At 56.4% G+C, this 23,304-nt stretch overlaps 2 protein-coding genes and 1 long non-coding RNA gene across 34 annotated transcripts in view; all 3 read right to left on the bottom strand.

Annotated features, from left to right (window-relative positions):
* Positions 1-3,916: 3,916 nt before the first annotated feature.
* On the bottom strand, positions 3,917-5,535 carry LOC136786897 (uncharacterized). The gene is made up of 2 exons (XR_010826475.1): positions 4,372-5,535; positions 3,917-4,127 (listed from the first exon to the last, which is right to left on the bottom strand). It is a non-coding gene; the product is annotated as an uncharacterized lncRNA (long non-coding RNA).
* A 4,700-nt stretch (positions 5,536-10,235) lies between these two features.
* On the bottom strand, positions 10,236-12,973 carry POU3F1 (POU class 3 homeobox 1). The gene has a single exon (XM_048073062.2). The coding sequence runs from the start codon at positions 12,938-12,940 to the stop codon at positions 11,777-11,779; it is 1,164 nt and encodes a 387-aa protein (XP_047929019.2). The 5' UTR covers positions 12,941-12,973; the 3' UTR covers positions 10,236-11,776.
* A 2,121-nt stretch (positions 12,974-15,094) lies between these two features.
* LOC106037988 (uncharacterized) overlaps positions 15,095-23,304 on the bottom strand; it is a 129,658-nt gene continuing 121,448 nt past the window's right edge. For 29 of the 32 annotated variants that reach the window (XR_010826451.1, XR_010826457.1, XR_010826453.1 and 26 more), the window contains 5 exons: positions 23,167-23,298; positions 21,674-21,838; positions 20,238-21,101; positions 19,600-19,769; positions 15,095-17,498 (listed from right to left, as the gene is read on the bottom strand). The gene's annotated coding sequence lies outside the window, so the exon portion shown is untranslated. Of the gene's footprint in view, positions 17,499-18,850; positions 19,519-19,599; positions 19,770-20,237; positions 21,102-21,673; positions 21,839-23,166; positions 23,299-23,304 lie in introns of those variants that run through there. The other 3 variants (XM_066982454.1, XM_066982455.1, XM_066982449.1) reach the window with 3 other exon arrangements.

The raw sequence follows: 23,304 nt of genomic DNA, 5'->3' as shown, positions 1-23,304 counted from the left end.
GGCCAGGGCTCTCCCAGCTGGAGCACGTCTGCAGCACAACTGCACAGGTGCTGGGCGGCGAAGCACCCGGCCCCACCTGGGCAGGAGCTGCTGATTAAGGGCTAAGCAAGCACTCTCCTGCCCAAAGCTCACGTTCTCGCTTAATTGAATCGGATTGATTGAGAAGCTAAAAGCAGCCCTGGCTCAGAGCGTCGCAGATGGTGCCTGGGAGCAGGGCAGCACGCTGAACCCTTAAAAGCATTGGCACCAAGGGCAGACGCAGCCTTGCTCCCTTAGAGTGCCTCCTGCATCGTTATTAGGAACGGGAACCAGCAGCAGGGCAGCTCCAGGGGAATATTATTTATCGTCCTCGAAGGCTGCACAAACAACCTCTTATTCTTGCCCCCTCTGCCCTCGGTGGGCGGGCTGCGCTCCCACGGAGAGTTCAAGGGAAGGAAGTGTGCATCTGCGGGGCCGTGTGGGGGCAGCCGGCTCTGAAGTGGTCTGACCACGAGCCCCCGCGGCCGGGCACGGCGCCCGGCAGACCTTCAGCCCCAGCACGAGCTGCGTGCAAGCAGTTGCATCCCCTGGCAGTGCTGGAGCGGGGCGATGCAGGATCGGTCCCACCACAACCAGCCCTGCAAGGGAAGGGGCAGGTGCTTGAGGTCCTTCCAAGCATGGGGAAAAAGTCCCTGGGTGCTGCTGACGTCCCAGAGCGTCGGGATGCAGTGCTGGGGCATCGCTGCGCCGAGTGACAGCTCGTGCTCTGCAAAGCGTGGCTCTGCTGGTGCAAACGCCAGGTCCTGTGCACGCAGTGAGCCTGGCAGCGGGACGCCACCAGGCTCCTCTCCTGACACTGCTTACCCCACCACTATCCTGCCTTTGCTCACCTTGCACTTGTCTTTTCCATTGCGTTTTTCAAGCTTTCGGTGCTGGCACCTCCGCAAAAGGAGGTGCGTACTTTATTAACTCTGCTACTTTCTTCTCCACTAATTAAAATCAAATTATAGCTAAGGCACGCTGAGTACTTCGCAGCTAGAGCAGCCTGCTTTCCTGCTCTGCCTTCTGAACTTTTCAGCACTGAAGAAATTTGTTTCACGTGCTGGGCTGAGCACGGTGCAGCCCCATGGAGATGGGGGGTGCCCAAGATCTGGGGACCCCATGCTCTGGGCTCCACTCCCTGGGGCCGTGCCAGACTTCCCTGGCTGAGAGGAAGGGCGTCAGTGCAGCGCCCGCACAGCTCGCATCCCTTGGGCCCTGCACTCATGAGCCAGAGACTGTTTGCACCCATCCTGCACCCAGGGAGAGCTCTGGCCCATCAGGGTGCTGCTCACCCGGTGGTGCCTGTGCGTCAAGAGGGAGCCCGAGGGTGCTGAGCGCAGCAAGAAGCTCAGCTCAGCATGAACCTTGCCGAATGGGACCTGGGGAGAGGAAGGGGTGCTCGAGGCCAGCCCCCACCCAGCATCCCCTTAACAGAGCCACTACTTGGGATTTTTTTATTTTTTTTCCTTAGGGAAGAGGTGGAGTTCCTGCAGAAAGCCGAGACTTCCCCCGTGGCCCCTGTGCCGGTGCTGGCAGGAGCCATGTTTGGAGCCATACATCATCGATGGAAGGTACCTAATGATATATTGCCCTAATACATCGCCATGGCAACAGTGCTCTAATAATGTATTATTCTAATGTGTGTTACCCAAGCGCACGTTCTTCCCCGTGATGTATGGCCGGGATCTCTGTGCGCCGCCAAGCCCAGACGCGACAAAGCTCCCCTGACCGCCGCGCGCTGTCCCCAGTGCCACCGCCGCAGGGGACACACCGTCCGCCCCGGGGACGTCCTGGTGCCGGCACCATCCTGCACAAGGGGGTTTGTGGGGTGTATCGGGAAACAATGAGGTGCTTGCTCCCACCTCCGTGGGTGTCCTCGGGAGCATCGCAGGGCACGAGCGCCCTGCTGGGCTGCCACCATCACCCCCCCGGGGCAGAGGCACAGCGCGGTGCTGGTGTGGCTGCAACGCACGGCCCGAAACACATTCCTCTCCTGGCATTTGGAAAGTTCAGCAGGGGAAGTGACGGCTGGCTTGTGCATTTCTCCGGCCCCTTCCAAGGTAGCGAGGCCACCCAGCGCCCCGGGTTCGCTCATTAACAATGAAAATACCAGCTGGAATTCTCCTGCTGCCCGCGACAGGGGCAGCATTGTTTCCAGTTCACACTATCTTTTTGACCATTCAAATGCCATTAATTCAGTCACCCCAGCGCGTAGGACAGTTATCCGAAATGTTTTCCCAAACAGCTCCGTGACTATAGAGCACCGATTCATGGCATTGCCGGGGGACATCTGTGCGGAGCGAGGCGCGGCGGCGAGCTGAATGCTCCCTGTGTGGAGCCCGGATTCCGCGGAGGAGCGGGGAAAGCCGGCGGACAGAAAGGCTGAATGAATGGCAGGAGAAATCATTTCATCTATGCAAATCCCTGCCAAGCTCCCTGCGCAGCTGCCGTCAGCGGGGAGCTCAGCCCCGCCGCGCGGCCACGCAGGAAGATTTTTGTTGTGCACCGAGCGGCTGCGCGAGGTCCCGCGGCCCCCCCCAGCTGCTGCCCCCTGCGTCCGCTGCACCCGCGCTGAGACACCCGGCCCTGGCAGAAAACCCCTAGAGAGTGAAAGCTAATTACCGGCTTAAAGCTAATTACACCTTCCTTGGCTGTAAAAGGAGCAGCAGCGTTGCATGGCTCAGTGCTGGCTGCGGTGATTAGAGCGGCAGCAGCGGCGGCGATGCTCTGGGGACCCGGAGCGAGCCCCGCAGGGGCCTGGCTGCCCCCCAGGATGGTGACAGCTCCGCGCCCCCCCCACCAGCAGCACAGGTGGGAGGCAGAAAGGAAAGCATGAGCGGAGAGCGAGGGCTCTGCAGTCTCAGGTCCCGCACAGGAGGCTGAGGATGTGCGATGCTCACCGGGCTGGAGGTGATCCTGGTGAAGGGACAGCGAGCTCGGGGGCTGCGGGGTGCTGTGCTCGTCCTGCCTGGCACAAGGCAGCAGCCGCTGGTCCCCAGCCCCGGGGTCAGCTCAGCTGTGGCTGCCCAAACCCACACCAGGACACGGGGACAGCGTTTGGCCAGGCACTTCATGTTGGATCAGGAACCTTTTTTTGGGCCAGGCACTTTGGAGACCCAGACCTGGACACCCAGAGCAGGGTCCCCCCGGCACAGAGCAGCCCGCGCATCCCACCTGGGGCTCCGCCACATCCCCCCCATCCCCAGCTGCTCCCCCCAGGGCCGACTCCCGCTGTGCCCCCGCTGCTGAGGGCTGCAGGAGCCCTCCCCGCGCCACCTCTGTGATGCTCCCGTGCTGTGCCCGGGCCGATCCCAGCCTCTCAGCACTTCGGGGGGACAGCAGTGACAAATTACAGCATCTGCAGCAGAGAGAAAGGGAAACCGAGGGACCAGAGGAGGAATGATTGCATTATCAATAGCGTTTCCAATAGCTGATGGATGAGGGCACCCAAACGATTTTTAAGGTTTCAAGGAGAAGCCTTTCCAAATGGCAGCGTGAAGGCAAAGCCTCTTTTAATCCAGGGTGTCCTGGGGGATTTGTGCAGGGATGTGCGCGGCGATGCTGGCCGCAGGCAGCCCATGTGCTCAGCACCCTGCTGCACAGCGGCCGAGAAGGGACCTTCCCCTTGTCCCATGGGGACAGGAACAGCCCCAAGAGCTCACAGAGGGATGCACACGCTGACACGTGGCTTAGTGAGACTCTTCCAAATTTCTGAGCTTGTTCCCCACCAGGTGAGTGAGTGCTCACTACGTGGTTTCTGGGGAAAAAACATTCTTTTTGGAAGGCATCTGAACGCTGCCTACCTTCTGCAGAGAAAGCCTGCTGCTGTCACCAAGACTAAAAACGGGGACCATCAAGGAAAGCTCGCCAAATTTGGGGAGCTGCAGTTACAGAGCAACAGCCATCCTCTTTTAATGAAATGGAAAGATTTCCTCCCAAAGGCAGGCTGCAGCCGCCCGCCCCTTACGGCGATGCCCCAGCCCCGCGGTGCCGCGGGTCGGGCACAGCCGTGGAAATGCTGCTGTGGGGGAAACGGCCCCGCAACATCGCTCCGTGCTGAAAACTGGCAGGTCTCCAGGCTGGGGTTTCAAGGGATAATCTGTAGACTGAATGTTAATGAATATTATTGTTATTAGCTGGAAGGGCTGTGCTGACTTCACTACGCTGCCAATTGCACGTTTTTTTTTTTTTTTGCTTCCCCCCTATACGAAACGGAAAGGGCAATTCCAGCCCAGCTGGTGATTCAGGAGAAGCAACCTAAGGTGTATGGGCACAGACGATCCTCAGCGCATCCAGCCCATGCCACTTGGCCTCGACTGCTTCAAAACCTTGCTCAGATCTTTGTCTCACCTGGGTGCCGGCTGTCCTTCCTCCTGCAAACCCATCGTGCTTCGTAACCATCCCTGGCCCTGGCGCACCGGAGGGCAGCAGCATCAATGGGATCTCTAATAGCATAAACCATTTTTTTAGCTAAAAAAAACGATTTTTTCCTTTGAGGAAAGAGGCAGGCAGGGCAAACCCCGCAGAGCCTGCAGCCCCATCCAGGGAGCTGGGGCTCGGCTAGCGGGAGCCCATTTTGGGGAGCACTGCTCGGGGAGCAGCAGTGTCCTGGGGGAGCCGAGCGAAGGTGCTGCAGCAGCACCGGCCGGGGCCCCGCAGCCCGGAGGGGCCCCTCGCCCTCCCCAGAGCGCAGCAACCCACCGTGATTTATGTGGCACTCGTGCAATTGATGTGCTTTGTGCCTGGGGACAGTTAAATGGTAGCTCTGTCATTAGTTTAAGCAGAGGTTAAAGGTGATCAATAACAAGGGTTTCATGCCCAATTGATCACCCCTCGCTATTTATTTCTGGCTTTTGCTTTCCATCCCGTGGTGCTTTTAGAAATAGTAATTAAAGACATAACAAGTGTTCCACTAAGCAGAATATCAAACGCTCCGGGTATCGATCCCGCACGCTCCCCTCGGTGCTGCTGACCTGTGCCCATCCCCGGCAGCAGCTGGGGGCTGTGAGCCCCCCCCTCCTGGGTGCACCGCGTGGTGGAGGGCACGGGGATGGGGGCATTTACCTGCAGAGCGGCTCCGACCTTTTTGTTCCTGCAGCACCCAGCTGTGGCCCCAAATCTCAGCCCCACGCTGCGCCCCGGCACCCCCCGCTCGCCCCAAACGTGGCACCCAGACGTGACCCACGGTGAGGAGCCCGCGGGCTGGCAAATATTCAGGGACGATTTCTGGTTTTGTCTTTCTGGTGACTGTGGCCATTTTCTGGGGGGGTGGCAGATGTCCCCGGCTGTGCCTTCAGCAGGGACAGGGAGATGCAGGCAGGTGGGACAAGGCTGCTGCCGGCCCTGCACGGCTCTTCATGGCCTGGGAGAGGGCAGGGTGCTGTGCTACCAGCACAAAGATCGAGGGAGAGAGAGCCAGCGGTGGGATCCTTTAGGAACTGGCAAGGTTCACATCACAACTCAACACGCTAGGAGCTAAGCTGCTCCAAGGAGCTGCACGTTCTCACTGGAAAATGAAATTGCGTGTTGCTGCTGAGAGTAAATAGTCATCTTAGGAAAAAAAAAAAAGAGCTCAGAATCCTTCTGTCAGGAGCAAATCCCCTTCGTGTTTCCATGCCCAAGAATGAGAGCATGGCTCTCACACCCACCTCTGGGCCGTGCAGCGCAGGAGGGACGCGGGGCTGCAGATGCCCACGGCTTCTTTTGGCTGCAGGAGCATCCTCCACAGGGAGGACGATGTGCAGGCTGCTCTGCGGGCACTGGTGGGCTCAGCACGTGTCCTCCATGCAGTAGGGCGCGGGTGACTCCGGCTCTGCTCTCTGAAGTGACAACACTCAAAGGAAAAACCCCACAACAGAAAACCCCGCACGGTTTGTGGCCTGCACCACGAGACACAAGGTTTGCCTGTGGTGGTCGGCTGGGTCACGCTGCCTGCCAGGCACCCAGCTTCTTTCTCCTCCGTGGCTGCAGGGACCGGCAGCAGCTGGGCTGAGGCACCGCAGAGCCCTGAGCATCACCCATGGGATCATCAGCACCCCATCGGATCCCCCCAGGCTCTGCAGCACGAGTCGGTGCACCTGATCAGGAGAGAAATGATCGTCTGTGCCCACATCAGGAAAACAGAAGAGGAAAGCAACAGGAGATCTGGGAGCAGAGTCCGGGAGCTCCGATACCCCCATCCTAGAGGGAAGTCTCTGCTGCTGCAGGTCCGAGCACTGCCCTTGGGACTGCAGCTCTCTCACTGCCCGTCCTGCTCTCAATCTACTTGAAAAGCCATCACTTTTGTTTCCAGGCTTTTAAAAGTGACTGAACAAAACTTTTCCGCTGTATATATGTAATTAGAGACACCTGATGCAATGGCCTGACTCTTTAAAACCGAGCCTGCAAGTGACTGCAAAAGATGCAAATGTGGGAATTTCAACTTCTCTATTTCCTAGAGTTTTGGCCGGCTGCAAATTTAAATCCAGCGCCATCTCAAAGCTGCACGAAGGGTGAGCAGGAGGCACTAATACACAGCGAGCTCAAGGCACTGAAAAGCCGTAGGATTAACACACAGAAATGAAAGACTGCCCATTGCCTTCCTCACACCTTGCAGCGATCCCCTGGCAAGGGGCAGACACTTCCACAGGGCGCCCGACAGCTCTGGTGCATGCTCGCGACCTCTGCAAGGATTTGTGGGCACTATTCTGTTCCCTTTCCAGGCACCCAGCTGTGCAGGATACGGCCCCCAGGACAGGGAGCTGCAGAGCTTCAGCTCCCCACAGCCCTGCCTAAACCCGGTGACAAAAAAGCCAGCCTGGAAGCACTGCAGAAGAAATACTGCGCTTTTGTGTGCTGCCTGCTGTCCCTTCTGTCCCTGCAACCACTGCAGGGATTAAAAAGCAAGAGGACCTGGGAGAGCAATAACCCGGCAGAGGGGTCGGGGTGTGCCGGGCTCTGCGGGGCTGCAAGACCCGGCGTGCCCACGAGGAAACCCAGTGGGGTGCTGGAGGTGGGACACGGACAGCTTCGTGGGGCAGGGTGCTCCAAAACAGAGGGAAAATAATAAAAAAAATACCATTAATAAAAATACCTTTAAAGTTTGGCATGGACGGCGCTCCCCTCTGTAGCAGGTGCTCTCAGGTGCAGGAGCCAGGGCACCGCGCGCTAACACATCCCTGCTCTGCGCCGCTTCCAGTGGCTAACATTCGTTTTGACCAACCCCAAAAATAATGCGATATCAAGGAGCATGAAATATTCATGAGGCCTGATCTAACGTGCACATTAGATGTGGCGCGCAGCACCGCGCGCCCTAATGCTGCCTCTGCAGCCTCCTAATCCCCGTGCCCGGCGCGATAGGCTGCGCGGAGGAGCCAGCTCTCATTAGTCCTAATTGAAACGAGGGCGAACTTTTCGCAGGCGAGTTTCCATGAATCACAAAGGCAAACATCTGCTGACGCGGGGCTGCCCTTATTTGTATTTCTGTGCCCAGGTGAGAGCCGCGAGCACAGTTACGCTCGGCAGCAAACGACAAGCGGGAGCGATGCCGGGCGCCCGCACATCAGCGCTGCGGGGTTCAAATGAAAGGCTTAGGGAGCTGCTGCCCCGTGCCTTCCCCAGACACACCGTGGTGCTGGGCAGAGCCCGTGCCCTGCTCCTGCAGGTCGTTGGGGCTGCCCTTTCCAGGTGGCTCTGCCCAGCCAGGTCTGAGCAGCGCTACGAGCATCAGCCAGCCCGGACACCGTCCCCTGCGGGCACGTAGCTGACACTGGGGGCTTACAACAGCCCCCCGGGCCCTCCCTGGAGCCGATCAGCTCCTGGGTGCGCTCCCCTCCTGCACCCAAACCCCCAGCATCAGCCCCGGTTCGTCAGCCGGGACGGGCTCGTCTCTGACACCCGGCTGCAAGGAGCAGCAGGAGGCAGGCAGGGAGCTGCAGACCCCCCACGGGCACAAACCCCTTTTTCTGCCAGTACCCGCGAAGTAACAGCGCCGACTGAGCCTTCCCGGGGCTGATCCAGCTCCAACCAAGCAGCGGCAGCATTAGCACTGAATTAAAAGCGCATGCAAACATCGGTGGCGTTAGCACAGAATTAAAATACACGCTCGAGCAGGCGGTGCTGAAATCCCTCCTTGCAGGAGAGCCAGCGGGCAGGGATGGGCCGAGGTGGGAACAAGCTTCCAGGGCGCTAGCGCCGATGCTCCACATTTACACGCCAAGAGATGAGCTCCCGCTGCTGCTTTAGCTACTCGGGGACAGTCTGCACGGCCGGCTGCGATCAGGCTCTGAGCAGGTTGCAGTGAGCAGAGGAGACCGGATTCTGCTGAAAGCATAAAATGAATACGGCATCAATAATTACAGGAGACCGTGCCTAGCAAGGCGAAGTGCTGGGCTGAGTCCCTCCCGCAGTTCTTACAGGACAAGCACACCCTGCAAGTGGCAGCGGTAACGGTCTAAGACAACAAATCTTAGAACCAAAGTGGATTTTGGCACGCCACAACCTTTTCCTAAGCACACAGGAAAGCCGAGCAGCAGCTAAGCACCTTCATTATTTTATATTATATATATATATATTTATATAACTTTCTTCTATATATACCAGCTAACTCCCCCTTTTAAAAATAATAAAAAAATAAACAGCGGTCTGCTGAATATTGCCTGCCTTAGAGAAAAATGCAATTTCCTAAAATTGCTCATACCCAGCCTAGGGCAGAGCAGGTCCTTGGTTACTGCCTCACCTCAACAGACCCCAGCCCTTGCTTCCTGTCCAGGGGCAGGGCAGGGGGGCTCGGGGCACGGCCGCTCGCGCTGCAGGGACGGCTTCAGCCTGGTGCAGAGCAAGCGAGGCCGAAGCAGAGCCCCCATGCACGTGCAGAGCCCCGCGGCTGTGGAGAGCTCCCCATGGGGTTGCAGGCAGCAGCGCCCAGCACTCCCGGTCCTGGGTCATGGATGCACAGAGCTCCCCTGTCCTTTCCTTGTCCTACTTGGAATATTCTGCACGTCCTACTTGGAATATTCTTCAGTTTTTTTGTGCCTCGCTAAGCAGCTCTTTATATGTCTGTTTTTCCTTCGTGTACCAACAGCACAGTCCTACCTTCATGCGCTTGGCTCCTGGTCCAACTGTAAAAGCTCACACCTTCACTTTAGTGAGAAAAAAAAATAAAAGCAAAAAAAAACACCAAACAAGAAAAATAAAAAAAAAAGCAACTCTCCCTCCAGTAATTGCTATTTAATCCTTGACCAAGAAAACTAACAAGTCCTCCTAAGTGAGGCGAACCTTTGGGGCGTTTGATTCGCAGAGCAGCTGAGCACCGCAGCGCTGCACAAATCAGATGTATAAAGTGTATTTTATTTTTGCTGCTCAACAGCACAAGAGAGCTAACGCAGCGGGGCCGCCAGCGCCTTATCCAATCTGACAAAGCGCACAACCCAAGGGTGCTCGTCCTCCCCGGCACTCACAGCGCATCTCATCCATTACAGGAACGCGATGTGAAAACTGACCCTTCCCTCCCAAGTATGAACGTGAATCCTCTTTGCCAGGCAGGTTGGTTCAGAGAGAGGCTACTGAAATCACTCCTAGCCTAGAAAAGCCGTACACTTACTCATTCAACGCAAACAAGAGTTTGTTTCCTTGAAAAAGAACAAATATATAGCCTTTTGTTTGGTGGCTCTTCCTTACAGCCCAGCTGTCACAGAGATTCTTAGGGAAAGGCTGCAGAGTTGCAGCGTTACCAAACATCGAGCACAATGGGCTGTGTGTGAAGCACACAAAAGAACAGCTAAGGGAAGATTTCAGAGTTGATAATAAATTTAAATACTTTCTCGACGCATCGGCTCAAACCCTTGTTTCCATGAATTTATCATCACACTCCTGTACTTTTTTTTTTTAAGCAGTGTTTAATCTAAGCTACCGCATACACTCAGCAATTTAGAAATTAGAAAATGCTCAGTAAATACAGGAAAACTTTTAGAATTCAGGACTTACTCTAACAGCCCAACTCTGTGCTTTTATAGGAAAAAGTCACATTGGCAAGAAAAGGAATCAAAAGGAATCAAAGCCTGAAACAAACCTGACAAAACATGCAGTGCCCATCGAATCCTTCACGTGTGATTTCTGGCTACGCTCCCCATGCCAAGGAAAAGTTGTTAACGCGCTGACCTGCAGCACTGGCCAGCTGATTTGTTCAAGGTGAGCCACTGCTTTCCGTACTTGCAAGCAAACAGGGTTTAACGAAATAACTGCTCAGAGTGACTTTATTTTAAAATCTCAAAAACAGTTTACCAGAATTTTGAACGAGCAACACTTGGTATTTTTGAATGGTCCAAATGCGGAATACCTACAGTGAGAGATGTTGAGAACGCAATAATTCATAACATGATCTACTGCAAATGCGTTGCTGCTTATGGAAATTTACACACAGATACACCCCAAAGGCACAGAACGCAACAAAACCAAGCTGTAGCAAACACAAGAATTTTCATGTGGAGATTTTAAAGCGTAAATTACATTTGATATGTAAAAAATACATATATATATCTGAATTTATACGCAGGGTTATCACTAGGAGATCCCTTTTCAGCCTGCTCTTTCACAGCATGTACTTCGTACCGAGGGTTGAGCAGGGAAACGAGCAAGTGCCAGACGTTCAAGACCATAGGTTAAGTTCTCTGCTAAATAAAAAGAAAGCATTTGGTGCTTTACCACCGGATTTCAAAGTATTTCCCCAGTGCAAGAGCTCTGCATAGGCACGTTTCAAAAGTTCTCCCGACACACACAAAACACCGCCGGAATCAAAGGACCCGCAAAGGCAAACTCAATCCTCACGTGCGACTTTTCTTGGCATCTGCTGCAAGAGAAGAGGTTAAGGGGAGCTGCGAGCTGATCCTTCCACAAACAGAGAGCACGGCAGCGACATTTTCAGCCTCTCTTGGCGTAACCACAAGCCAGCGGGGCACGAAACCACGGAGGGGGGGGGAAAGCGGTGGCATCGGAAAACCCCGGAGCGCGCTTGGGGTGAGGAGAGGGAGTCTTCTTCGCTACCCCGCGGTGCGTTATTTCGTTATTTCGGTGAGCGGCGGGGAGAAGTCACGCTTCCTGGACGGCAAAAAGTTGCGGTCGGGGCAGCGAAAGGCTCCGCACCCCCAGCGCCGCGCGTCCCAGCGCCGCGGCCGGCCGCTCGCACAAGCGCCCCGACGGAGCCCCCCGGGGAGCGGGGGGACAACGGGGGCAGCCTCAGGACAACGGCGACACCTCGGGGGTCACGTCGGGAGCCCGGTCCCGTCCCCGCAGCCCGCAAAGACGACACGAGACCGGTTCCTGGGTAAATGGTTTATGTAAGTAATAAAATATTTACTATAACATAAATAGAAACGCACCCTCGCAGTCTACAGTGGTTTTTGCAATAAAGATACAAACAAAAAACCGAAACCAAAGGGGGGAAGGGAGGGGGGCGTGGGGTGGGGTGGGGGGAACGAACCGAACCTACCAACGGGAGGGGCAGAGCTCCGCGCACGGTTAGAAAATAAATAGAAACGGGCCGGGAGCGCGGCGCGGTGCCCTCGGGGCGAGCCCGGCGGCCGCAGCGGGGGCTCCGGCGGCCCCGCGGGGGAGGGAATAAATTAGAGATCGCAAACCTTTGGCTACTTCTGCTGCGGCCGGCGCCCCAATAAATAGCGCTGCGGGCGGGCGGCCGGGCCGGGCCAGTCCGAGGAATAAATTATAGGGGCGGCCGCTCCCGCTCCGCCGCCGTCGGGGCTCGGCGGCGGGGCCGGGGCAGTCAGGGCACGGCGGCGGGGAGCCCGTGGTGCAGCGGCGAGGTGTCCGCCTGTGCGTAAACGTCCTCCATCGGGGGGTGCGGGCCCCCGGCCGGCGTCATGCGCTTCTCCTTCTGCCGCCGGTTGCAGAACCAGACCCGCACCACCTCCTTCTCCAGCTGCAGGGAGTCCGCCAGGGAGGTGATCTCGTGCGCCGAGGGCTTGGGGCACTTGAGGAAGTGGTTCTCCAGGGCGCCCTTGACGCCCACCTCGATGGAGGTGCGCTTCTTGCGCTTCCTGCCCTGCGCCGCGATCTTGTCCAGGTTGGTGGGGCTGCCCGTGCTGGAGTCCGTCTCCTCCAGCCACTTGTTGAGCAGCGGCTTCAGCTTGCACATGTTCTTGAAGCTCAGCTGCAGCGCCTCGAAGCGGCAGATGGTGGTCTGCGAGAAGACGTTCCCGTACAGGGTGCCCAGCGCCAGCCCCACGTCGGCCTGCGTGAAGCCCAGCTTGATCCGCCGCTGCTTGAACTGCTTGGCGAACTGCTCCAGGTCGTCGGAGCTGGGCGCGTCCTCGTCCGACGGCTCGGGCGGCCCCAGCGGCGGCGGCGAGGCCGCCAGCTCGTGGCCCCCGGCCTCCTCGGCTCCCAGCGGGTCCCGCAGCCCGTGGTGCAGCGCGGGGCCGGGCGGGCCCAGCATGCCGTTGAGCCCCCCGTAGGGCTGCGCGTACAGCAGCGGCTGCCCCGACGGCGGCGACATGGGCGGCAGGTGGTGCGCGCCGCCCTGCGCCCAGCCGCCCGCCGCGCCGCCCGCCGCCGCCTGGTGCACGAGGTGCGGCCGGTGGTGGAAAGCGGCCGGCGGAGGCGGCGGAGGGGGGGGCAGCTCGTCGCGGGGCCCCCCCGGGCCGCCCTTGCCGTGCTCGGCCGCCGCCAGGTGCGCCCCGCCGGGGGGTCCCCCGCCGCCTCCTCCGCCTCCTCCTCCTCCTCCTCCTCCGCCGCCCCCGCTGCCCCAATCCGTGCCGGCGCTGGGCAGCCACTGGTGGTGCGGCAGCGCGGCGGGGGCCAGCCCCTGCAGGTAGTCGTGGTGCATCATCTTCTGCACGTCGCGGTACGTGGCGGCCTGCGGCAGCCGCTCCCCGTCGGGGTGCAGCAGCGCGGCGCCGCGCGGCAGGTACTGGGCGGCGGCGGCCATGGCCGTGTGCGCCGCGCCGCCCCGCGCCCCGCTTTAGAGCCCCGCGCCGCGCCGCCGCGCCGCCGCGCGCCGGCCACGCCCCCCGCGCCCCATTGGCCCGCCGCCGGCGCGCGCCGCCCGGCTATAGGCGGAGGGGCGGCAGGGGGGCGCGCCCCCCGCGGGCCCGGCTGCTATTGGTGGGAGGGCGAGGGGGGCGGCGGGTGGGATTGGTTGGGGGGCGGGGCCTGCGGGGAGATGGGGGGGGGGGGTTGGACCGCGGGAGGGCGGCGGGGAGGAGGGCGGGGATTGGAGGAGGGGCGTTCATTCATGCCGGGCGGCCCGCGGCCACGTGGGGCGGCGGGGGGCGACGGGCGCGGGGCTGGGGAGGGGCAGGGCGGGGCGGGGCGGTGCGGGGCGGGGTGGGACGGGACGGGACGGGATGGGATAAGACGAGACGGTACCGGACGGGATGGTGCTGGGCAGGATGGTGCGGGACGGGGCGGGGTGGTGCGGGACGTGTGGTGCTTTGCGGGACGGGGCAGGGCGGTGCGGCGTGGCGCGACGCGGTGCGGGGCGGGACGGTGCGGTAGAGCACGTTGTAGGACAGCACGGCGTGGTGGGGTAAAGTACGGTGAGATACGGTACGGTGCAGCGCAGCACTGCACGGTGCTGGGCGGGACGGTCCCGTATGGTACCACATGGTGCAGCACAGCACGGTGCAATATAGCACCATATGGCATGGTCCAGCAGAGTACAGTTCAGCAGAGCACAACATGGCACGGTGCAGGATGGTAGAGCGCAGCACAGCACTGTGTGGGGCTGTACGGTACGGCCTGGTGTGGTACCAGCCTGTACGGCACTGGTGCAGCACGTTACAGTACCGCACAGCCTGGTGCTGTACGGCACAGTACAGTACAGCATGGGGCCACACAGCACCGATGGCCTGACCCAGCCCAGCCCAGCACGCGGCAGAGCCCGCCTGATGCCCCAGCTCACATCCATGTCTGTCACCTGCAGTGCCCCCGCTCCCCCCAGCCCCTTTTCCAGCCCCCAAGCTGGGAAGAGCCCCTTGTTCTGGAGGCACGTCACTGCGCTCTGTCAGGAAACCCCCTTGTCCCAGTGCACGAAGTGCCGTTTGGCCCAGCACCGGCAGGTGTCTGCGGCTGGGAGAACATCCCCAGCGCGGCTGCCTGCTGGTTAACGCCGCCTGGATCGCGGTGCCGAGGGCAGCCCCCGGGCCCTGGGCAGGTGGGGGCTCCTTCTGAAGCTCCTTCCCCATCCCATAAAGCACCGAAGGCCAAGGGGAGAGGATCCGAGACCGTTTGGGCGTCATGGGAAATGTGGGGCTCAGGGAGGAGAAAGGAGCAGCCTCAGAGGCAAGTCCCTGAGCCGGTTTGCGGGTTGGCACGGGATAAAGGGTGGAGGAGTTTGTGGGAAAAGACAAGGACAACAAGCAACGGCCGTGTCTGGCGGTGCTGGGAGAGGGGCAAGGGACACCTTAATTAACCCAGCTCCAGACTTCGTTTGGGGCTCGAGGCCTGAAGTGAATCAGGATGGGCACCGGGAACATTAATCACTTCTGAAAATTAATCTCTTCGCCTCCGTGCTCCCATTTGTAACATGGGAGCAGAGACAGTGACCTTTGCCAAGGGCTTGGGCGAACAACGAACCTCCGGATCAATACGAGTACGAGCGCCACATGTCAATGGCCACGTGCTGACGCCCCGCTCCCTGCCGGGGGGATGCCTGGGCATGGTGGTCCCCAGGGCTGCCAGACCTGGCAGGCTCCGTTTCGCGCCATCCTTGCCAAATTGGAGAAGTTTGGGTTTGAACGTGGGCGTTTTTTGGCTGTGATGTGCGATCGGTTCCTTTCACTGACCCCAGTACCTCCTTTCAGGTGTACAGCCCTGGGAAGAGGCAGGACCTTGCAGGACAGATGGCTTCCATAGATCACAGAGCACATTTCACTAGGAAAATAATGCTCTTTTTTTTTTTCTTTTTCATTTTTTCCCAAGGAATCCTTTGCAAACACTGCCTACGTCTGTAATGAATATAACCCTTTCTGATGATTCAGTGACATGCTGTAAAATATCATACTTGGATAAGCATTTTCTGTGTATTTTTTTCTGACCCAGACTCATATTCATGTCAGCTCTGCATGATGCAGTGCTGCAATATTCAAATTTTTGGTAGCCAATTGCTCTTGATATTTATATCCATTTTTAAGGGAATCACAATGAATAAATGTGCCCAGCTCTAACTTTATGCAAAATAAGCTGTGCGTAAATCAGTAAATCATTAGTAGGAATTAATCACTTCCAACGGCTGAGGACTGGATCTCCTTTCAAACTCCTGTTTACGTGTTTCAGAACTCACCAGAGGAGAAAACGTGTGATAACTTGGGTCCCCATCGCAGCCCATTCAGGCAGTAATAGTGGTTTGTGCCCGATCAAACGATCTTTTCAAACCAAGGTGTCGGGCACAGACTGTGCTCTGGGCTTGTTTTGCTAAATAGAAGTTGAATGTAGAGGCTGGAAACAGCAAAGAACAGAGGAGGATGACAAAATCCCATTTAACGCTTTCCTCTGTAACTCCACCTCCAGAACTGAGAGCCAGGTGGCAAAGTCTCTCTTTCGTAAAACAACGGGAAGGAGGTGAAGGCACAGGGAAAACGTGACCCTAAGTCGAGCTGCAAGGGAGGGGGTGAGAGGTGGCCCCATAAACGCCAACTTCCAGGGCTGGACGTGCCTCTCGGTGTGCCGTGTGGCCCCGTCCCCACGCTGCTGCGGAGGTAACGCTGTCTGAAAGGCTCCGTCGGTATTTCAGGAGGTTGAAAGAGCCTGTGCTTTTTCATTATTACATTTATTATTTTTTTACAGAGCTTTTCCACAGCTGTATCATCCAGCAAATCCCTGCAGGAGGGCGTCCAAGTTTTCTAGCAAAAGGCAGCTCCTTCATTATGCCTTACCAGGAATATTGGCATGCAGTCCCTTCCCTGTTCAAGGAATAAACAACCCCATGGGCGATGTTCGATATTATTCATTCTCTGTGTGACTGTGACAGCATCAGAAGGCGCCTACCTAATGCAGCTGGAGCTGCGCCGGGGGAGGACGAATCGGGGCGAGCTGGGCGCGCGGGGAAGCGGTGCTGGGGGTGCTGGTGGCAGCACCCCATCCCCATCTGGATCCAGGTGATGGGGATGCTCAGGCTCGCTGCTGCTCGAGAATGCTCCGTGATGGGGGCCCGTGTCGCACCAGGACACTGCTGGGAGCCTGTCCCCAGGGAGCCGGAGGAATTCTCCCCATGGGTTTTGTGCAGGAGGTGCTGGTTCCCCCTCTGCTCTCCTCCCTGTTTAGGTTCAGCTCCCGTGCGGTGCCAACGGGATCTGCGAGGCTTGGTGGTGCAGGGCCAGTAAGTGAGTGATAATTTAGTAAGTGATAACTTAGAAGTTAGTGGCTGAGACAACAGTGATTTTAATTACAAAACTAGTGAGGAAGGGAAACAGTGACTCGTGGAGAATGGTTGATGCAGACGTGCAAGGCATGCTCACCACGGTTAGCATGAAGTGTATATGGTCCTGTAACCATCTGAAAATTGTCCATAAAGAATTGTTCTCACAGGGCCAAGATGAATGCAAAAGATGCTGTTGTGATCTTTTATTGAATCAATGAAACTTAGATTAAGCAGTCACTAAATTCCTATTTACACAACAGACCTTAATGGCTCCAAAGGAAGCACTCAAATGTATTCGACAAATAATCCCTATTTATGAAAGCCCCGTAATATGCATTTACATAATCCCCACTTTAAAAAGCTGTATCAGCTCTAAAGTTCCTCAGCTCAGAGATATGCCCCGGGGGATTAGAAGCACCAACCAAAACAAAGGGAAAGAAAACGCACGCATGCACACAGCCACACGAGCACCGAGATCCCCGCGCCCAGCGGGGCACCGGGACGACGTCCTGGCCCCGTGCACACACCCGGGAGCGCACGCACGGCTCTGCGGGGGGCTCGGCCTGATTTGGGGCACACACAGCGAGTCCCTTTCGGCTTCCTGAGCTTCTTTATTTTCCCAAAAAAATATTCCCTCGCTTAATCACGTGTGCCTGCTGCCCTAAAGAAACAGCTCGGCTGCATGAATGGCCTGGGAGGGCCACGGCAGCTTTCGGAAGCGGTCGGCTTGGCGCGGAGCCAGCGGGCCCCGGGTTTTATTCATCCTCGAGAGGACCGGACGCTTGCTAATATTCCCACGTGATGGATGGGGCATTTTGCTGTCGGAGGTGCTGTCCTTGAGATAAGAAGTATGACAGGGCAGAGATCCGCACCGAGCATGTTAATGCCGCTGGAGGGTTCGAATAAAGAAGAGCCGTGCCTCACTGTGGAAAACAAGCCGGCCCTGAAATGCTGATTGTCCAAAAGGAGCGCGGGTTTGGGCTATTGATTTGTTACCTTCTTTAATTTTAGTCTGATGAGCAGCCGTCTGTTGTTTAGGAGCGAAATGCCATGGGGGCTCTTGTTTGGTGAAACGGGAACGTCACAGTCCTGGTGGCTGCTGAAGTACAGACTGGGTTCAGTCGGGCTAAGAAGGGGAAAACACAGAGCAGAATTCATTTCCAGCTTCAGAGAGATGCGAGCGCTGCCAGCACGTTAACCATGTGTGCGTGCCTTTTGTTTCCAACTCTGCCATTAGCATTTATAATACAAATAAAACTCACGGAAATATTGGGATTTACCTGCAGTGAACACCAGCATGCCGGTGATGGGGTTTTATCTGCAAAAAACTGCCCTCCTCCCAAAGCTCCCAGCTTGTCAGCCAGCTCCTAAAGTGCTGCAAACCCCGTGCCCGGAGCAATTGCCCAGGTCGCCCTCACCCATGCCCGGTCCTTCTCCAGTAGCCAAATGGGCTTCTCCTGGTTTGCCAGGGCAGGGCAGGTCCCGAGCTCCCCTTTCTTGTTCGGCAGGGGCCGTTCCTGCCCTCCTGGCCCCGAAGCCGCCTGCGCTCAGCCCTCGGGGAGCCTCCTGCAGGCAGCGGGCAGTTCAGTGCCTTGCCTCCCAGCTGAGTGCGGGGGTAACGGGGGCTCAGCACCTGACGGCAGGGCACCAAGCGTTTCTTCTCCAAACACAAAAGCTTGGGGATTCTGCTCGGCGGGTCCCGAGCGCCGTTCCACCTTAATAATGGAGCTTGTGAGCGAAGGTTTCCATTTAATGAGGCTCTTTGCAGTTTACATAAAACAACCACATGAATAAATACTCAGTTTAGAAAAGATAAGACCTGGGGATGAGTTTGGCGGGGGTTCAGCGCGGAGGATTATGCATACAGCAGATAAAGGTGCCTACAGTCGTGCCGTCACTTGATCTTGTCAATCTGAAACCACCTCCAACACGGAGAAGCAGCCCGTGCTCACCGGCGCGCGACGGGTAACGGGAGCTGGGGAATGCCCACGCCTGGACCCGGCCGACCCCGGGAGCTCTCGTGTCCCCGTGCATCCCCGGCAGCCAGCCGCGAGCACGGCCACTGCAGCAACCTGCACAGAGCCTGCCGAGGGAGGGGAATCGCACGGGAACCGCTCACTTTCCACCTTCCAAACAGATTCAGCGCCGGACACGTGTGTCCCTTTCGTCTTCCCACCCTGCGCCGATTACCCTAATGCTGTGTATTTTCACAGCTGGCCTTCCCGCAGCGACAGGCCACGCTTCCCAGGCTGGCTACCCAAACCGCGATGTTTTTAAAAATGCTCAGATGTTTTGAGAAATGCTCAGCTGCAGAAGAACGGGGAGGCAGATATTTTCTTTGTGGCGAGGCTGAGGTGTGAGGGTTGGGAGCTGAAGTGATGAAACCCTGCAATTTTGTTGTTACTACAAATTATGCCTTGTTTAAACCCTCCTCCTCAGGTTTTGATCTGTTGTACCGGTACTAATCCATATATTTACGCTGTGCCAGTCTGGATTCAAAGCGGTATAAATTCAGCTCATTGCCAAGACCGCGAGCCCTCCCTCGCTGCTGCCGGCACCGTCACTGCCACCGTGTTGGTGCTCTCTGTGACTCATCACTGGCCCTGTTTTGGTAACTGAGGAGGGGGACAAGGGTTCAGCAGGAAGGAAAGCATCCATTTTTAATGAAACTCAGTTCATGTGCCTCTGGAGAGCACCAGCCAGCCCTCAGACCACGCATTGCTGCTTCCCCTGCCCGTGCTCCTCAGTGACACTCAGCAGCCGGGGGGGGCCCTGCCCTGCTCCTCGCTGGATTCCCCTGTCCAAAGGGAGGGAAATGGTGAGCGACTGAGGCAGAGGATCACACCCAGGGCAGCGTGGTGCTGAGCACAGGCTGTTTGGTAAGCAGGATGCCACCACCAAGTCTCATCGCTCCGTGCTTCTTTTTGAGCCAAGCTCAACGGCGAAAGCACCAAACTTGGTCAGTTCCAAGGCTCATCCTCCAATAAGTCACCCAGTCAACCTGCTTCGGTCCTCCCTTTGGCCTTTTCCTTACCCATTTAAATTATTCTCTTAACCTCTGCCTTCTTCAGTCCTGTAGAGAGCCCTGAGATTAGCGGGGGTTGCACCACAGGACCAACATAACAGCCAGACGTGCAAGGTCTCACCTGGCAGACAATGCAAGGAGGTTTCTTAAGCAAGCAGAGTATCGAACTGAGTGGGAAGAGCAGGTGCTGCAAGAGACAAACCTTTCTAGCCACGATGCTGGACCAATTCACACTATTATGTTTGGAGAGGAGGATCTGGGGATGAGGAGCTCGCCGGGTGCTTTGGCAGGATGCTCTATCGGTGAGTCACTGCTCTGCTGGAGCCGCACCAGCCCCTTGGCCAGACAAGCTCTGCTTTCATTAACTCTTTCCTGCAGGAGAAGCAGAAGCCAATTAATTACAACACAGACTTTATTCCATTAAACTCCTCCAAGCTCCAGGGGAAGAGCCTTAAGACTCCACTCTGATCCTGTTGCCACTGACGCCAGTAAAAAGCTCTCCACAGACGTGGATGGGAGGAGGCGTTAATTCCACGTCTGCGTTCAGCCTGGAGCACGGCCACACTCGGTGCCGGTGCCGGGGGGGAGCCCTCCGAACGCGATCCCTCTGCCCCCAGCCCCGGGGAGATGCGTTGCCTGCGGAGCCACTGCTGCTGCTCCCAGCGACAAGGGGCCGAGCGGCCATCCTCCCCGCGGCCACACGCCGCCGTCACCAGTAAAACCCTCCCAGATCTTATCCTAAGCATTCCTCCTTCTGCTCCCCACAAAGACAGAAATCAAAGCTCTTCACTTTCCAGTTTGAATGGACTCTAATTAATTGGATTTTGAAAGAGGGATTACCAGATCCGCAATGACAGATCCCTGCTCGGTCCTGTGTTCCCAGAAGAGAAATCACTCCGAGCAGGGACTACGTCCCAGCTCCACAAGGCTGCCTGTAAGCGGGCAAATCTGAGGCACGAGCTGTTCCTCAATCTCCCCTTCAGGAACTATTTGCTTCAAAGAAGTCGGAGGACCGAAAGCAGGCTGGCTGTGTCGTGCGGGACTCCACAGCTGACAGGGCAGGAGCAGATCCCGCTTGCTTCCAGAACAAGTGAAATGCCGTTAAATGGCATTTAACGAGGTCTGATGCCGCAATGCCACGCACCCTACAGTGCACACACACCTGTTTTCTTAATTCACAGGTAGATAACCCAGGTATTTGGTGCGGAATAGGTACAGTGATACAAGCAGTACATTATTTGTACAGCATACAAAAAACACAACAGTTCTTCTGGATATAGGACAGCCTAGTTCAAAGTGAAATTTCTCTTTGTTCCTCGTGTGTTGCAAGTAGCTCGCTGGCGAGGGCCCAGCACTCCTCAGACTGGTTACAGGACCGTCTCATCTGAGCTACGATCTGTGCCACAGCTTGTATTTCTTGTATTTTGTTTAGCTGCACCGTGGGCCAGCAAACTCCCACTGCAGTCAACAGGCCCTCAGGACCTGGCCTTTCTCCTGAGTCACGGTGCGGCGATGTGTCACCTCCTCGCTCTGACTCCTGCTCCGAACACTTCTCGTCCCATTGCCGCTTACTGGGGTCACCGCTTCCCAGCGCCCCGCTGACGCTGCTCCCAGCCCCGCTGGCTGCGGGCACGTCCGTGCTTCCCAGGGGAAGGGCAGCAGGGTGGGAAGGGGGAGAGCCCGCGGCAGACGGTGCTCTGGTCACTTAGGGATACAAAACCAGAGAAGAGTTCTCATTAAGGGGCCGGTTAAAGAGCTCAGAATACGTGATGGGGTATGGAAGTGAAGAAAAATAGGTTAGGCAGACATCACATTTCATCTTTATTCCTTTCTCTGTCAATCCCTTTCCTATTGTCTAGTAAATTCTCTTTCAGGGGACGGTGGTTTGGCAATTCAGAATTGCTTAAATCCCCTAGATGAATACGACCTCACACGGGGCTTGTTTAATATTCAGGGTCAGATTTTCAATGGCTTCAGTGCCTCAGCTCAGCTTCAGTTGTTTCTGCAAAGTTATAAGCTCACAGGAAAAAAATACGCAAAAAAAAAAAAAGCCCCTGATCTATGCTCAATTTGTAGTTTTGCCATGTGTAGGTGCTCGAAGAAGAGCGGGCCGTTTTTGCACATGGCTTTTTGTGAGCAGATTTCTACATGAACAAAGGGAAACCACACTTTGCCAGTGTGTCTCAGTGGAGCAGATTCTTACAGAATGGAGCGGAAACCTGCACAAACTCAGACGGCCCCTGCGCTCCCCACCTTCCCAGTCTGAAGTCTCCCACCTTCTTTGACGGAGTCTTGCAGCATATCATAACACGTTTGTCCACAACTACACGATCACAAGCGCTGTTTCTTCCCTTCAGGTGTTACAAACAGCTCCGTGCTTCCGAAGAAAGAACGTGAGTGAAGGCTGCCCATTTCTACTAGAAGTCCGTGCCAACTCATACCTGTACACAGCAGAGAAAACACATCGACTTGTTTAGACTGGACAAAGTGTAAGGTTAAGGTTCATTGAAACTAATCAAGAAAAATACACACATTTAAATAACTGAAGGAGATCTTCAGTTGAAGAGCATTTTCTCTCTGTCCCTATTTAATCCACACGATCGTAAGTTATTATTTTAAATTCTTAATGCATCAGAATGGCAGAAGGTAACTTCGTAGGTAGCAGCATAAGACTAACGACAAGCTGGCAAGGTTGCAGTGGGCTGGTAAAACCAAAACCTTTGGGATCTTTCTGGACAGAGGGCCCACAGACAAGTGACAGCAGCCAGAGCCAGCGTTCCCTCCTGACTGCCCCACAGCTGCGTGCGGCTCCCGGGGCGTACTGCGATGGCAGAGCCAGAAACGCAGCGTGAGGCTGGCCCCCAGCCGGGCTGCAGTTGGTGCGATGCAGACAAAGCCTCCAGGAAGGAACCAAGAGGAGACCCTCACCTCTGGGAGGTGTTACGCAGGTCGGTGGGCCCCTTTGTATCACGCAGGTGCAGCGAGGACGCAGGGTGCACCCTTCCTGCAAGCCAGCAATTCCCAGCCACTGCCCACCACACACGTACAGGGCCATCAGCAGGCTGCAGGCACCTGCTGGTGTTTTTACCCGGGTAAACCAAGGCTAACAAAACGGTAACAGAGCTATCAACCACCTGAGACACAAGGCAGCTGCTTGCTCCTAGGGCAGCACTGCGGGTAGGCGAAGCACTGATGATGTTTACCGAAGAATTTTCTTTCCACACCAGGCAGTGAAACAAACTTTTGCCAGCACGTGTTCTTTTCACTAGCTTTTTTGTTGTTGTTGTTGTTTCAAATTCCTACTTGGAGATCTTGCTACAGCTGTGTACAGAAACGAGGCGGGAGAGCTGTAGAAGCGGTGCCAGTTGGGAAGCTCGTGCCCCCCCCTCTGCTTGCACTGCTTCAGAGCTGCAACCTCTCTCCTCCGCGTTCGGTAGTATTTTCATTAGATACCCGACCTCTGATTCTGATTAAATAACTTGTATAATTAGATTGAGACATCTGCCCATCCCTGGGGGAAGAAATCCTTTTCAGCACTGGACCAAGTCTGATTTGGTTAATTACCTTAGCAGTTCTGTATTAATACACGGTTTCTTGATGGCAAGAAGCTATGGTATTAGGTTTATTCCTCCTGGCTTTCACAATGCTGGAGTAAGACAGTTCAGGGATTAGGAATCAGGCACCGAGCCCAGGATTTCCCTCCTCTCTTCACTCGTCTCAGCATTCTTTCCCCCTGTTTTTGCTGATTAAAATATTCAGCTTTACTTGCCTGTTGAATGCAGTTTCCAGGCTCTTTGTTTGACGTGCGAGGGGAACGTACTCCCAGCGACTGCCACAGAGCAACGCGTCCTGGGATGCTTTGGAGCAATTACACTTCTCGGGGTTCTTTGGAGATGCGAACCTGTAC

The sequence above is a fragment of the Anser cygnoides genome, chromosome 24, assembly GCF_040182565.1.
Source record: "Anser cygnoides isolate HZ-2024a breed goose chromosome 24, Taihu_goose_T2T_genome, whole genome shotgun sequence".
NCBI classification, from domain to species: domain Eukaryota; kingdom Metazoa; phylum Chordata; class Aves; order Anseriformes; family Anatidae; genus Anser; species Anser cygnoides.
The sequence above is the reverse complement of the archived record's forward strand: the minus strand, read 5'-3'. Positions and strand labels throughout refer to the sequence as shown.

Bases quoted from the DNA above. Each gene is read 5' to 3' on its own strand.
- POU3F1 (XM_048073062.2), bottom strand. From the start codon at position 12,940: ATGGCCGCCGCCGCCCAGTACCTGCCGCGCGGCGCCGCGCTGCTGCAC.